General features: G+C 49.3%; 1 protein-coding gene across 3 annotated transcripts; it reads right to left on the bottom strand.

Moving 5' to 3' along the window:
- Positions 1–293: 293 nt before the first annotated feature.
- TAF6L (TATA-box binding protein associated factor 6 like) lies at positions 294–13,762 on the bottom strand. 3 transcript variants are annotated; one of them, XM_083589386.1, is made up of 11 exons: positions 13,651–13,762; positions 11,569–11,755; positions 10,613–10,699; positions 8,946–9,096; positions 8,354–8,404; positions 7,678–7,772; positions 6,582–6,656; positions 5,373–5,593; positions 3,990–4,122; positions 2,920–3,048; positions 294–1,774 (listed from the first exon to the last, which is right to left on the bottom strand). In XM_083589386.1, the coding sequence occupies exons 2-11, from the start codon at positions 11,713–11,715 to the stop codon at positions 986–988; spliced, it is 1,878 nt and encodes a 625-aa protein (XP_083445512.1). In that variant the 5' UTR covers positions 11,716–11,755; positions 13,651–13,762; the 3' UTR covers positions 294–985. The 3 variants fall into 3 exon arrangements, with proteins under 3 accessions (XP_083445512.1, XP_083445511.1, XP_083445513.1); XM_083589385.1 differs by having other exon boundaries at positions 13,258–13,665; XM_083589387.1 differs by lacking the exon at positions 13,651–13,762 and adding an exon at positions 13,596–13,628.
- Positions 13,763–14,015: the final 253 nt, after the last annotated feature.

The raw sequence follows: 14,015 nt of genomic DNA, 5'->3' as shown, positions 1-14,015 counted from the left end.
TAGATATCCCGTAGACTGTCTCCGGGACAGGTGAGGCTGCTGACCCCTTATTTTCAAACCCGAAAGTTGACAGCTATGCTGCTAATCCCTTATTTTTGAGGCTGCTGATCCCTTATTTTCAATTCTGAAAGTTGGCAGCTATGGCTACCAGGATTGTGTTTTTTTTTGGGGGGGGGAGAACACGATTTAAATAATAAAATCACAGCATTGTAGAGTTGGAAGGGACCCCAAGTGCCCACAGCCACCCCTGGGTGGACTCAGCCCAACAACCTTCTGGTTAACAGCATGACCCGCTGTGACATCAGTTTATTAAAAGATCAGGGAAATAAAGGGCTCCTTTATTCATTTTCTCTTTTGGTAGGGGAATGGGGGGGGGACCGGAGCCCCCATTCAGAGGAGGCTGAGTATGTCCTCAGTGCCTTCACAAGCAGACAACGCCTAGAGCAGTCTTGGCCAGTGTGTGGTAGCTGAGGCTGTTGGGAGTTGTAGTTCAAAACAACTGGAGACCAGCACATTAGTAAAGGCCGGCCGGGAGCCTCGCCCCAAACCCAAATCCTTCCCCCTTCACAGTTCCAGGGTTGACATCTTTGTAAAACCAGCTTTGCTCTCCTGCCCACAACCTCCCACACAAGCGGTGACGAAATGGCGCCCCTCAAAAGAAGCAGAGCCGATATAAGAGAAGTCCCAAATCGCCAGGAATAAAACACAAGAGGTCGCTGCTCTACCTGAGAAAAGTTGTGGCCCTAAAAAATGACATTGCCTAAAGATGAAGAGATGACGAGTATTGGGGGAGGGAAGCCACATGGGTGTATGATTTGTTGTTGTTTTTCGTTTGGTTATTATTTTGTATTTTTATTTCTAATTGAATAGTGTGTATCTTTGGAATTTTTTTTATTTTTTTTAAAATGACATTGCCATGAAGGGCACAAGGCCCAGAAGGGCTGGGTGCTGCTGCCGCTGCCGCCGCCACCCTGGCAGGTCCCTTTCAGAGAGGCAGGTAAAGAGAGTATTCCGAGTGGGCCCACTTCTTCGCTGCCTTGGTCCTTCCGATCATGGGCAGCTTCTGGGTGTAGCGGGAGACGTGGCCGGGGCCGTGGTGGTGCAGGAAAGAGGTCTGGAAGAGGCGCCCCTGGCACCGCCTCTCCGCCTGGCGACCCGCGATCAAGAAGCTGAAGCGAGGCGGCCCCTGCGGGGAGAAGCGGCACTTCTGGAAGACGTCCCGGACGCCCAGGCGATACCCCTGCTGGCGAGAGGCGCTGCGCGACCGCGCCAGGCTGGCGGGGCGCTGCAGGGGGGCGCGGCTGGCTGAGAACTCCCCACGGGGGCTCTCCTCTTCCCGCGGGCTGACGGTGGCGTTGGCCGTCAGCTGGGGCATCTTGCGGGCCGTCTCCCCGCCCCCAAAGGCCGGCGGCTCCTTTTTGGCGTCCACCACCTTGGGAGCGCTGGCCGGCAGTGGCTCAGCCGGGCACAGCCCTGAACCCGTGCCGAAACGGGTGGCCAGGCTGTCCCCAAAGAAGTAGTACAGCTCCTGGTAGATCTCGTTCAACGAGGTGGTGGGGGGGTCCGTGGAGATGCCCACACCGGCCTGGGGCCCACCGCTGCCCAGCTGGAGCAGGTGGCTGGCGATGCCAAAGCCAAACTCCACCTGAGGGTCCTGGAGAGGGCTGAGCCAAGGGCATCCCTCCCGTGAGCGCCCCTCTGCGCCGGAGCCTTCCGCCTGGACGGGCGCCGATACAGCCTGCGCCTTCATCTTCAGGAGCCGCTCCACTGCCACCTGGAGGAAGGGAGGAGGAACAGCACATCAAATGAGCATTGGCAGTGGGCAGAAGTGGGCTGGCACATAATGCGCTTGCAGGCTAGGCCTCATGGGGGGCGGGTTACGCAGTGTTTCTCAAATGTGGGTCACCAGCTGTTGTTGGACTACAACTCCTATTGTCCCTGACCACCGGAAGGTTGGACTATATTTTGCAGGCCGAGATTTCTCAGAAATCACCCCTCCCCTCATTCGTCTCTTTTGAATTTGTAGATTTGGATTGAGACACTAAGGGACAGATCTCACATCTTTTGAGAGCAGCCTTGGCCTCAGCTGCCAAGTTTTCAAAGCCTTTTGATCTCAATATCTGGGCTATTGGTTATTCCAACTCTTCGCAAATCACCCTTCTTGGAAAAAATGTCACATAAGCTAAAAGTGTTCAAAGGGCTTGCGATCCCTTTTTTGCCATTTGGTTTATTTCATATACAAACACAGCAGCTCAGGAGTGTCAGGTCGCACAGGTCTGTGCAAACGTCAGGATTTAGCCCAGTTTAAGGTTACTTTTTCCATCTTTTTTCAGAGTATAGAAAATTGTAATTGTTCTGATTTAGACCAGTGGTTCCCAAATGGAGTGGCGCCATCCCAGGGGGGGGGGGCAGTGGGATTGCAAGGGATGTCGGGGGGGATGGGACTGGAGGTGTCAATGACTATCAGACTTTGAAAAGCTGCTGTCACAGGAACAAGTTAATCGATTTTATTCAGCGTAATTCATTAAACTAACACGTTTTAATTGGATTTTGAATAAACATGCATTGTTTTTACTGTTTTGGGATTTTATTGAGCTTCCTTAGTGGCTCATGCAAACTGTTATTGCAAACAGTGCTTTCTATAGAGTAGGGGGCGCAGGGGATGAGTTTATGGAACCAAAGGGATGGTGGCCCCAAATACCTCTGGATTAGACCATGGAACCCTTTGTAATAATAGATCACATACCCTTTTCCTCTTCCTTTTATTGGTGCAGTAAAATTGTGTGGCTGCATCGTATATTTCCTTACTGGCAATAGCGACAACCTATTCTTATCACCCCTTTCTTTTTTTCTGCAACCCTGCTTGTTGTCAATGAAATTCGATTTTAAAAATGAAAAAAGGTATCAGCAGGGACTTACCAGGATGGCTCCATAGACTTTGTGCCCATCAGCCTTCACCTGAGCATTGGACACAGAGTAGTCATCCAGCACGGCCTGCAGGTTTGACCAGTAGGTGGAGAGGTGGGGATAGAGAACCCTCTCCACTGCCTGGGTGAGAAGAGGCAGAGAAACAGAGAGACAGCACAGGTCAGCTGTGCTGGTCACGAGGCTGGGGAGACACAGTCAAGAGGAAGACCACTGTAGCCCCTGCACTGGCCAGGCAAAATCACTGCAGTGCGACTTACATGGAGCTGCCCTTGGGCCTGGTTCAGAAGACGCTCTGGCTGGTGCTGAATGGGGTGGCCAGACTGCTGATGGGAGCACCTGCCCAACACAGGTCACCAGTGTGGAAACACATGCACAAACTGCCCATCTGCTACCTGCAGTTTCAGTGTCCTTGCATTAATTTACAAATCCATGAATGACTTACATCCAGGGTACCTAAGGGACTGCCAAAACCCTTATATTACAGCTTGATCACTAACATCATCTGCAGGAGCATCGTCGGTCATTTCCTGAGTGGACAAAGCTCATTTGGCAATAACAATAAACCTTTAGTGTCACTGGCTCAGTCCTGTGGAACTCTCTGCCACTAGGGATCCAGCAGGCCTTTCTGTGCCAACTGCTGAAAACTTTCCTATTCTGTCAGGTTTATGCAGGCAGTTAAGAATACAGTCATACCTCGGGTTACAGACACTTCAAGTTGTGCATTTTCGAGTTACGGATGTGCCGAAACCCGGAAGCTCCCAGAACAAGTTACTTCCAGGTTTTGGCGCTCGCGCATGCGCAGAAACACCAAATTGCAACCTGCACATGCACAGATGCGGTGCTGCGGGTTGCGAAAGTGCCTCCTGCACAGATCACGTTCGCAACCTGAGTGTCCACTGTACATTCTTTCATCTACGGTTAGCGGTTTTCTGATTTTAACTTTTCCATATGGTTTCTGTTGTACGGTTTTATGTGCAACTGATGCAAATGGCTCTGATATGTCTAATGCATAGGGATATCTTTAAAAAATGTAATAAATAAAATACAAAAATGCCAGTTACCTTCCATCCCAAGGCATGCAGCCCCACAACAGCCCCATAGTGGGAACAGAGCGGGCGGACAGGATCGGCCAGCACTTTCTGCAGTGATAGCAGGATCTGGTGATACAGGCCGCTCACCAAGTCACCGTGAGTCCTGAAAAAGATTTGCAGTGTATGCAGCATATATCAATTTATGGCAGAAGCAAAAGAAAAAGGGGGGGGGGGACAACAGGCAGGTCCCTGCCCCAAGGAGCATGCAAACTAGCCCACCCAAGAGAGTCTTCTGAAACGGCTTGCTTAGTGAAGCACTGTTCCTTACTGTGTCTCCTCTCTCTTGGGTGGGCTGGTTTGCAGTGGAATGTAGTGTCAGCCTCAGCTATATAAACCTGATTTGTCAGGATAGACAAGCAACATTTTAAAAGACCTTTATTTGCAAGACACTCGTTTGGGCACCATTGTTTTCTGCTTGTCAAGACTACAAATTCAACAGGGCTTTGTTTGTTTGTTTTGTTGCTATTTTATTTATGTTGCTAATATTGTTTTATAGATATGAATGCTGTCATACTTTGTGAATCCTATAATACAATTTTTGGTGTAACCGTGATGTTTAGCTTATCTTTTAGTTGTTTTGTTAATAGTGTTACATAGATGGCAACTGTTTTATTTGTGATTGTTTTACTGATGATTTGTTGTGTTCTATACCATTTATGCTGTATTCATGATGTTCCATTATGTTATTTTTATCTTTCATTTGTAAGCTGCTTTGGGATTTATTTGAATAAAAAGCAGCATAGAAATAGAATCAACCAAGAGGATGCTAAAAGAGTTAAGGAGATTTTTCTCTCCACGGGCTTGCTCAACCCGTGCATGTCTGGATAAAAGAAAATATTTCTTCATGGAACACATTTGCTAAACTGTGGAACTCACTCCCCCAGAATGAAGCTAGGGTGTGTGTACTGGCTTTGGTGTGGCAGGAATATAGCCTACTGCCGAGGGTCATGTCTGCTCCTCTGTCCACGATTGCCTCTAACGCCATCCATGAGGCCAGGCATAGGCAAACTTGGCCCTCCAGCTGTTTTGGGACTACAACTCCCATGATCCCTAGCTAGCAGGACCGGTGGTCAGGGACGATGTGAATTGTAGTCCAAAACATTGGAGAACTGAGTTTGCCTATGCCTACATGAGGCTCCCTTAAACTTGCCAATGACCGAATGTGGCCCCCGGACTTTTGCGCTAGATAAAATAATCGAATTGTAGCATTGGAAGTGACTCCCAATGGTCATCTGGACCAACCCGCAACTGGAAAATCCCTGTTTAAAAAAAAAAGCAGAGTCCACAAGACATTTCAATAGGTGACATCCCAAAGAGGAGGCTCTCCCTGCCCCAAAGGAGGAAATGGCGTACCAGAAGATGTGTCCCAGCAGCATGGCTGCATAGTCACGCAGGGTCCAGTGATCATTGAGGGGGTTGATAGAAGCCGCCAGGGGTTCCAGGACGCAGTACATGACGCTGGCAATGAGGCTCTTGACGTAGGAGCCCAGGCACAGGTAGGGGTTCTGGATGAGGCTCTTAGCCACGTGCAGAAGGCGGTTCAGCTGCTCTAGGTCGTGGCTCACGGACTTGACCTGCCAGGGGATCCAGGAGAGGAAAGGCAGGTTCAGAAGCCAGCCTCGAACCAAGCAGAGGACCCGGCTGTACATCACCCTCTGGGCAGCCCTCGGGCCTTAGCCGACTGGCACACAGCCTCTCCCTCAAGGGTGGGCACCCCTCGCAGCCTGGAGATGCCTTCCTTCCTACCTAACCTTACAGCAGTTGTAAACACAACCTCCTTCTCTCATTCCCACATAGGCCCCAAATGTCTGAGAGGTGGCCTTCTTTCCCACAGTCCTTCCTAGGTGTTAAGGTCAGCAGAGAGGGGCCCTCTTGGTTGTTCCATCCCGCTCAGAAACTCAAAGGGTCGGTACACCTGCTCTGTGGCAGCCGCAAAGTTGTGGAACTCCCTCCCCACAGAGGTGAGCCCGGCGCCTTCACTACACAGCTTTCGGCAAATGTTGAAGACGCAACCTTTGGCATCTGCAGTGTGTGCTTTTAGGACCCAAGTTGTATTCTTGTAAACATAATACGTTTCAACTGTTTTTTGATTATGAATTTTATTTTTTCCATCCTTTCTTTTTTAAAAAAGAAAAGTTTTCCTCAGAATTTTCAATCAGATATTTAATCTGGTTAAACCAAGCATCAAGGTATATTGATACACCAGCAGAAAATAAACTAGGTTTTAAATTGTTGTAACCCACTCTGGGAACTGCTAATAATAATCCATTCTCACACATAATAAGTTTCGGGTATTTGAAGACGACCATCATATCCCCTCCCTGTCTCCTCTTCTCCAGGTTAAACATCCCTAGTTCCCTCAACTGTTCCTTACAAGATGTTATTTCCAGGCCCTCTATCATTCTGGTCTCCCTCCTCTGAGCACATTCTTGTGAGTGAGCTGAGGTTCCTGCCAGCTTTCACAGAAAGTGCCACTCCAAAGAACACCTACAGGTCTCATGGTTGTTGCAGAAGCGCTTCCCAAGGGGTGGGGAGAAACTGGGCACTTGCCACTCAACTCACCCCGCTCACAACGTAGACAAAGTAAGGCAGGAGAGCTGCGATCTTCGAGTTGGTTTGCAGGTCCTGAAGAGCCACCTGAGCAGGAGGGAAGTGGAAAGGTTAGGGGGCTGGCAAGGTGGGGGGCAGAGGGTGGTGCCCTTGGATGGGTGAGACTTAATTCTGCATGGTTAAAGCACCATACTCCATAAGAACATAAGAAGAGCCTGCTGAATGGCTCAAGCAGGCCAGCATCCTGTTCTCAGATGCCTGTGGTGAAAACCGCAAGCAGAATTCAAGCCCCAGAGCCCTCTCCCTTCCTGTGGTTCCCATCAAATGGTATTCAGAAGTATTGTTGCCTCCTGACAGCAAAGGCAGAGCATAGACATCATGGCTAATAGCCATTGATAGCCTTCTCCTTCATGAATTCATCCAATTCTCTTCTAAAGCAAATTAAGTGGTGGCTCCAATCATGGCCTCCTGCATGGGGGAGTTCCATAGTTTATGCTCTGTGTGGGGAAAAGTACTTTCTTTAACCTGTCCTTAACTTGCCAACATTCAGCTTCGTTGGATGACCACAAGTCACGAGAGTGCTTGGTCTGACTCATAGCTGAATACTGATTCCCAGTTCATGCCCACTCCTTTTCCCTTCCAAAGGAAGTAAACATCAATGGAGTCAGGGCCTGTTGCATCCTGGGAATAAATGGAATGGGCCTCGCTTCAATTATGATGGTGTGAAATAAAGGATATAAGAAAGAACAATGATACACAAACAGCCCCTGCCAGCTGGGGCTAATGGGAACCGTTGTACTAAACTACTACTGAGCTAGGTTCAAGGCTGTTGTATTATTTATAAAGCCCTGAACCACTTTGGTCTTTTCTATTCCATGGTTGGCAAACACTGGTCGGGGTGCACTTCCAAAACTCCAGGCCGCAAACCCAAATGCTCCCCAAACCACTCTCACCACCACATTGCACTTGACCTGTCTGAGGTTGTGCCCAGACCAGAAAATATCTGCTTCTTCCTTTTTATCCACCCAGCACAATTCTGCTCTCTGATTCCACCTGTGGCCCCAGCTGTTGCTTTGTCTGCTCCCTCACCCCTCTACTCATTGCCCACCTTCATCAGCTGGGGGTCGTCCCCCAACACGGCCCGAGTCACGTGCTGGTAATACTTCAGCAGGTCGTCTGTCAGGGCTGAGACGGCGCTGGGCACTGGAAGGATGAGAGGGAGAGATTTGTGGGGGTTGTAGCGGGTGGGGGGAAAGGAAGCAACCAACAAACAGGGTTCCTTTCAGAAACTGCAATGCGCTCCATGTGGGGCTTCCCTTGCGCTTGATCCGGAAGCTGCAAAATGCTGCAGCATAATTGCTAGAGGAGTGAGGCCTGAGGTTTATCACCTCAGTCCGGCACAGTTCAGCAATCCATTGCTTCCTTGTCGCCTAGGCCCATGGAGCAGAAGGTCAGGGCGCTTCAACTGGCCACACAGAGCCAGGGCATTTTTCAACCTGAGGGCCACATTCCCTTCTGTGTGACCTTTCAAGGGCCACGCACCACTATTGAGCGGGTCCTAACATACCTCACAAACTTGTTTTCGCAAGGCAGAGGGGGAGGGAGAAAGACATTGATTTCCTTGGAGGAAAGGTGGGATATAAATGTAATAAACAACAAATTACAAAAAACAACATTAAAGCCTGGAATTCGTTTTGGGGGGCAGGGGGGAGAGAAGCAGGGTTGTTGTTGTTGTTATTATTATTATTATTTCAAATAAATACAACTAAGCAAACTGTTCTTACCAGAGCCTTGTGGTTCCAAGTTTCCTTTCCCATCTAGGTAAGAAACATGAACTAGAAAGAGAGGAAAGAGAAGAGGGTCCATGGTTTAGCTGCTCAACCCAGCCTTGGACTACCGCAATGTGCTGTGCATGGGGCTGCCCCCTTGAAGGCAACTCAGAAACTTCTATTGGTCCAAAATGCAGCAGCCAGATTACTGCCTGGGGTTCCATTTAGATCTCAAATAATTCATTGCTTGAAAACAACTTGCACCGGTTGCCAGCCCTTTTCCAGGCCCGATTCAAGGTGATTGGGTTAGTACTTTAAACCCGAAGCAACTCAGGCCCCAAATACCAAAAAGACAGCCTCCTTCCCTGCAGATCCTCTCAGGTGCTAAGGTTGGTGGAGGGGCAGAGCCATTTTGGCACCGAAGGCGAACCACAAAATGGCGGTCTCCCCTCCATCCCCCCCAGGTAAGAAGGGGTGGGGACATATCTACATTAGGAACAAGAGGGGAAGACAGAACTACATTGGGATCTGCTGCCCCTGTGGACCCTGCTGCCTGGGGCAGGCGTCTCACCCCTTTGCCCTGCACTCCCCACCCCATGAGGCCTACCTCTCACAGCTGCTTCAGCACAGCCCTTGGGGATGTTGGTGGCCAAAGCCAGCTCCACCAGGTTGACCTCACGATCCTCCTGGAAGTACAGCTCGCCGTCTTTGATGGCACGGAATGGGAGGGCGTCCTGAGAGCCATAGCCACACACCGCCTGCAACAGATTGGACACCCTCAGTCTCTCAAGGCCGCCAACCTTGCAAAGCAGCCCCAAGAGCAGCAGGAGCAGCAGACTCTCTCTCTCTCTCACACACACACACCCCATTTCCTAACTGGCCTGCCAACCAATTAAAGAGGACCCCTTGAGGTGGCTACTAATCTGCCTGGTTTTAGTTGATAACATGAAAGGCTTGTTGGATCAGGCCAATGGCCCATCTAGTCCAGCATCCTGTTCTCACAGTGGCCAACTGTTTTTGGGAAACCCGCAAACAGGCCCCGAGCACAAGAGCCAGATCTCCTGTCCTGTGGTTCCCAGCAAATGGTATTCATAATAATAATAAGTTTTATTTATACCCCGCCCTCCCCAGCTAAGACAGGGCTCAGGGCGGCTAACACCAGGTATAAAAACAATTGATTAAAATACAACTTAAAAACAAGATTAAAATACAACATTAAAATGCAGCCTCACTTCAGTAGAAACTCAAATCAAAAACTTTTTGGGGATGAAAACGTCAAATCTTCACCAAGGCCAACTATCCAGACTGGTCCTACATGGGCCAGGGAAGTCCCCAAATAGGAGTTCCATCACAGAAGGAGAAAGGAAAAAGGAAAGAGGGGAAGGGGATCAAGTTGATTCCAAGCCAAAGGCCAGGCGGAACAGCTCTGTCTTACAGGCCTTGTGGAAAGAAATCAGATCCTGCAGGGCCCTGGTCTCATGAGACAGAGCGTTCCACCAGTGTTGAAAAGGCCTTGGCTCTGGTTGAGGCTAATCTGACTTCCTTAGGGCCCGGGACCTCTAGGGTGTTGCTATTTATGGACCTTAAGGTCCTCCGCCGGGCATACCGGGAGAGGCGGTCCCAGAAGAGGGTCCTGGGCCGTGAAGGGCTCCAGAAGCATTACTGACTGCCAAGCATTACTGACTGCTAGCCATCATGGATAGCCTCCATTAATCAGTCCATGAATTTGGACATCCAATGAATCTGATGGCTGAAAGATCAAAGAAAATACTTCTCTGCACAGAACATAGTTCAGCTACGGAACTTGCTCCCACAAGAAGCAGTGACGACCAACAGCTCAGGTGGCTTTAAAATCCATGGAGAAAAAGCTAATCAATCCATGGCTGCTACCCATGATGGTTATCCTCTGCCTCCGTTGTCAGGGGCAGTAAATGCTTCTGCATACCAGCTGCTGGAAACTGCAGGATGGAAGAGGGCTCTTGTGCTTGGGTCCTACTTGAAGGTTTCCCAATAAGGCACCTGGTTGGCCACTGTGAGAACAGCATGCTGAACTAGTTGGGCCACTGACCTGATCCAACAGGAGCTTGTGTTCTTACGCTCCTTTGCATCTTACGTCCCTCCAGCCTGGGCGAAAGCAGCATCTTAAATCATTCTAACTATCAAGGAGCTTCCTGGCTTTTAGCTGCTGCCAAGAGGGAAGGTGTCCAGAGAGGGGTCCATTTGGGGCCAGCTGATTTGCCCAGTTCTCAAGAAAGCCAGGCCTCCCGGGTTCACCTCGACATTGCTCCAGCGCAGGGCGCGATTGAAGTCCTCTACCGTCAGCTTTCTCCGTTTGGTGTGTTTCATGAACTGGGAACTGTTCTGAAAGCAAGAGGGAAGAACATACAAAAAGTCACATCAGATGAAGTCAGGTCCTTGGGATGTCTATCACGGTACTGTCTGCTCCAGGTGTGCCCCCTCCCCCACTGTGGACCTTCAGGCATCCTTAGACTACAACAGGTTGGGGCTGATGGGAATAGTAGTCCAAAATGACCATGCTGCCCACAACTGATGGGAGTTCAGGTCCAAAATATTTAAAGGGCACCAGGTGGAAAAAGCAAGTGAATGCACTTTCAGCATACATTGTTGGTTCCCTTGGCTTTTCTTACATACATATCTGAATTTTTAAAAATGTATAATTTTTATGTCATTGCAGGTTTGATTTCACGTTTTTCTTTTCTTTTTAAACCTAAGGAATGGGGGAAATTAGTAAAGGTAAGGGACCCCTGGGCGGTTAAGCCCAATCAAAGGCAACTATGGGGATGCGGCGCTCATCTCGCTTTCAGGCTGAGGGAGCCGGCATTTGTTCACAGACAGCTTTCCAGGTCATGTGGCCAGCAGGACTAAACCGCTTCGAAACACCATGACAAGTGCCAGAGCACACGGAAATGCCATTTACCTTCCCTCCACAGCAGTACCTATTTATCTACTTGCACTGGTATGCTTTTGAACTGCTAAGTTGGCAGGAGCTGGGACAGAGCAACGGGAGCTCACTCCGTCATAGGGATTCGAACCGCCAACCTTCCAATCAGCAAGCCCAACTGGCTGATCAGTCACCAAAATAGTGTCCTATTGGCAAACTGGGGCTGGGAAGGAGACAGATCGTCAACAGCAGGAGAGATGGAGGGTGCAAAGCTGGCCCCTCTGTTTCCCAGAATCCTCAGGACTGGACCCACTACGACTTTCCTCACCTGAGTGGCTTCTCGCAGGCGGTAACAGACATCTTCAGCCAGGAGGGAGGCCACCTCGTCCGTCAGCTCCACCCCGGTGCTCTCAGCCATCAGCCGCACCGACTCCCGCGGGATCTCCACAAAGCGGCGCTCCTCCCTATCCGACATGGCTGTGGCAGCTGGACAGGTAAGCAGGCTTCACTGAGGCCTACATTAAAGAGAGGTTGAGCATGAGGCAAGAGAGAGACAGTGGGGGTGTAGTGGTTAGTGCCAGACTAGGACCTAGGAGTCCAGGGTTCAATCCCCACTTGGCCTGGAAGTTCACTCGGGTAATCTTGAGCCAGTAATTGCATCTCAGCCTAACCTACCTCATGGGGTTGTTGTGAGGATTAAATGGGGAGGGGGGATTTTATTTATTTATTCGATTTCGCACAATTTATACACTGCTTGACTGTAATGGAAACCTCAAAGAAGTTTACAAAAAGAGTAAAATTCAAGATAAATTTACAATAGTTTAAAAACATACAAAAAGTTAAAACAAACTGAAATTCACATTAGCATTTCTGAGCATCTGGGAAGGGTTAGAATGCTTTTGGCAGGCACCAAAAAGAATACAGTGAAGGTGCCTGTTTGGTATCAGTAGAAAGGCAGTTCTAAAAGGTAAGTCCTGCCACACTAAAACATCAAGTTCTTAGAAAGGCCGGACAGGTATTATGTGGCACTTGTAATAGTGCCCATTTTGCCAAGCAAAGAAGTCAAGTGGGTATATATAGGGAATATGAATGTGGCCTTTGTCTGATAGCCTATGTACCAAAAGGCTCGGTGACAATGAATCTATCTTTTTTAGTTATTTTTATTTCATAAAGTGTATCTGCTGCTTGATTGTAGAAGAACCTTCAGAGTGGTTTACTAAAAAGAATCTATTATGCACCTATATGGTCCCAGCTTCAACTCCCAAAGGCATCTCCAAGTAGGGCTGGGTTGAGATTTCTTGAATGAAACCCCTGACAGCTGCTGCCAGTCGGTGTAACAGACAATTCTGAACAATCTGACTTGGTATAAGGCAGCTTCTGACCTTCCTAACACCTTGCCCAATTTTAATCTGGCCAGTGTCTGCAGTAGAACTGCATCTGGGAACTACCTGGGCTCCACCACAGAAGCAAAAGGAGGGGGGAACCGCAAGAAAAATAATAATAAAAATTTGGGGTCTTAGGTTACAGGCTACGTATGGTATGAAGGCACACCAGGTCGCCATCATTCTTCCACCTAAGCAGGGCATGGTCTATTTACTGCCTGATTGTGAAATGGAGACCCCATCATGTGATCCACATCTACAATGCTGTGAGTGGCAGGAAAGGAGGAAGGTGAGGTATAATGTATTGTAGCCGAATCTGGGACCTTCAGTACAAAAGAGCCTGCTGGATCAGGCCAGTGGCTCATCTACTCCAGCATCCTGTTCTCTCAGGGGGCAACCAGATGCCTGTAGGAAACAGGCTAGCCAGCTCTTTCCCTTACTGTGGCTTCCAGCAACTGGTATTCACAAACATCTATGGCACAGCCATTGTGGCTAGTAGTCACTGATAGCTTTATATTCTATGACCTTAACGTGTAATAAATGAACCATTCGATTAATACTACTAGTATTAATAGTATCACCACCAGCAAAAGGAAAAGAACCAGCAGTAATAAATGTAAGGAAATAAAACAAACCTCTCCATTATCTCCCGCCTCCCAGTCGCCATTGCCAAGCTCCCTCTTCCGCCCCCCGGCCCGCCCCCAGCCCCATAGGGGTAAACGTTCATTCAAAATTGCGAAGAGATATTGGAAGGAAAGGAGAGCTGGATCCTTGAGAGGCTGCGGAATGGGTTTCTTTACAAATCTGTACAGCATAAGACGCTTGATCTCAGGGTCGTGAGTTCGAGCCCCGCGTGGAGCAAAGGATTCCCGAATTGCAGGGGGTTGGACTAGATGACCCTCGTGGTCCCTTCCAACTCTATACTTCTATGATTCCATAATTGCATGCGAGGAGGGGGGGGAATGGGAGCAACCTTAGAGCCGCCGCCCGGATAATAGAAAGCGGCAAGCGAAGTGAAAAGAAGTTACCTGCTTCCTAGCTCCAAGACCTCCGCCTTCTCCAACCACGCCTTTCTTTGTGGCTCAGCCAATCAGCAGCAGCAGCTCAGTAAGAAGCAGGGCCGCGCAGCTCACCGGAGCTACTATTGGTCCCGCCGTCGCAGCGCCTCGTCGCCACGTGATGAAGTAAGGGCAGAAGCCGCCGGTGTTGCCAGAATCCCGTCATGTGACAGAGCGAGGTCAGCCAACCGAGGGCTGCCGCTTAAAGGGGCAGCAACTCTGAAGCAGCCGCGTTTAAGTCAGCGGCGGCAAAAGCAACGGAGTTTTGTTGCGGCGACTCGTACAGTAAATTCTGGCATGAGCTTAGCTACATAGATGCATGAAGTTGGTAGGTA

Source organism: Podarcis filfolensis (genome assembly GCF_964270895.1).
Source record: "Podarcis filfolensis genome assembly, chromosome: 16".
NCBI classification, from domain to species: Eukaryota; Metazoa; Chordata; class Lepidosauria; order Squamata; family Lacertidae; genus Podarcis; species Podarcis filfolensis.
This window is presented reverse-complemented; position numbering and strand designations above follow the sequence as displayed.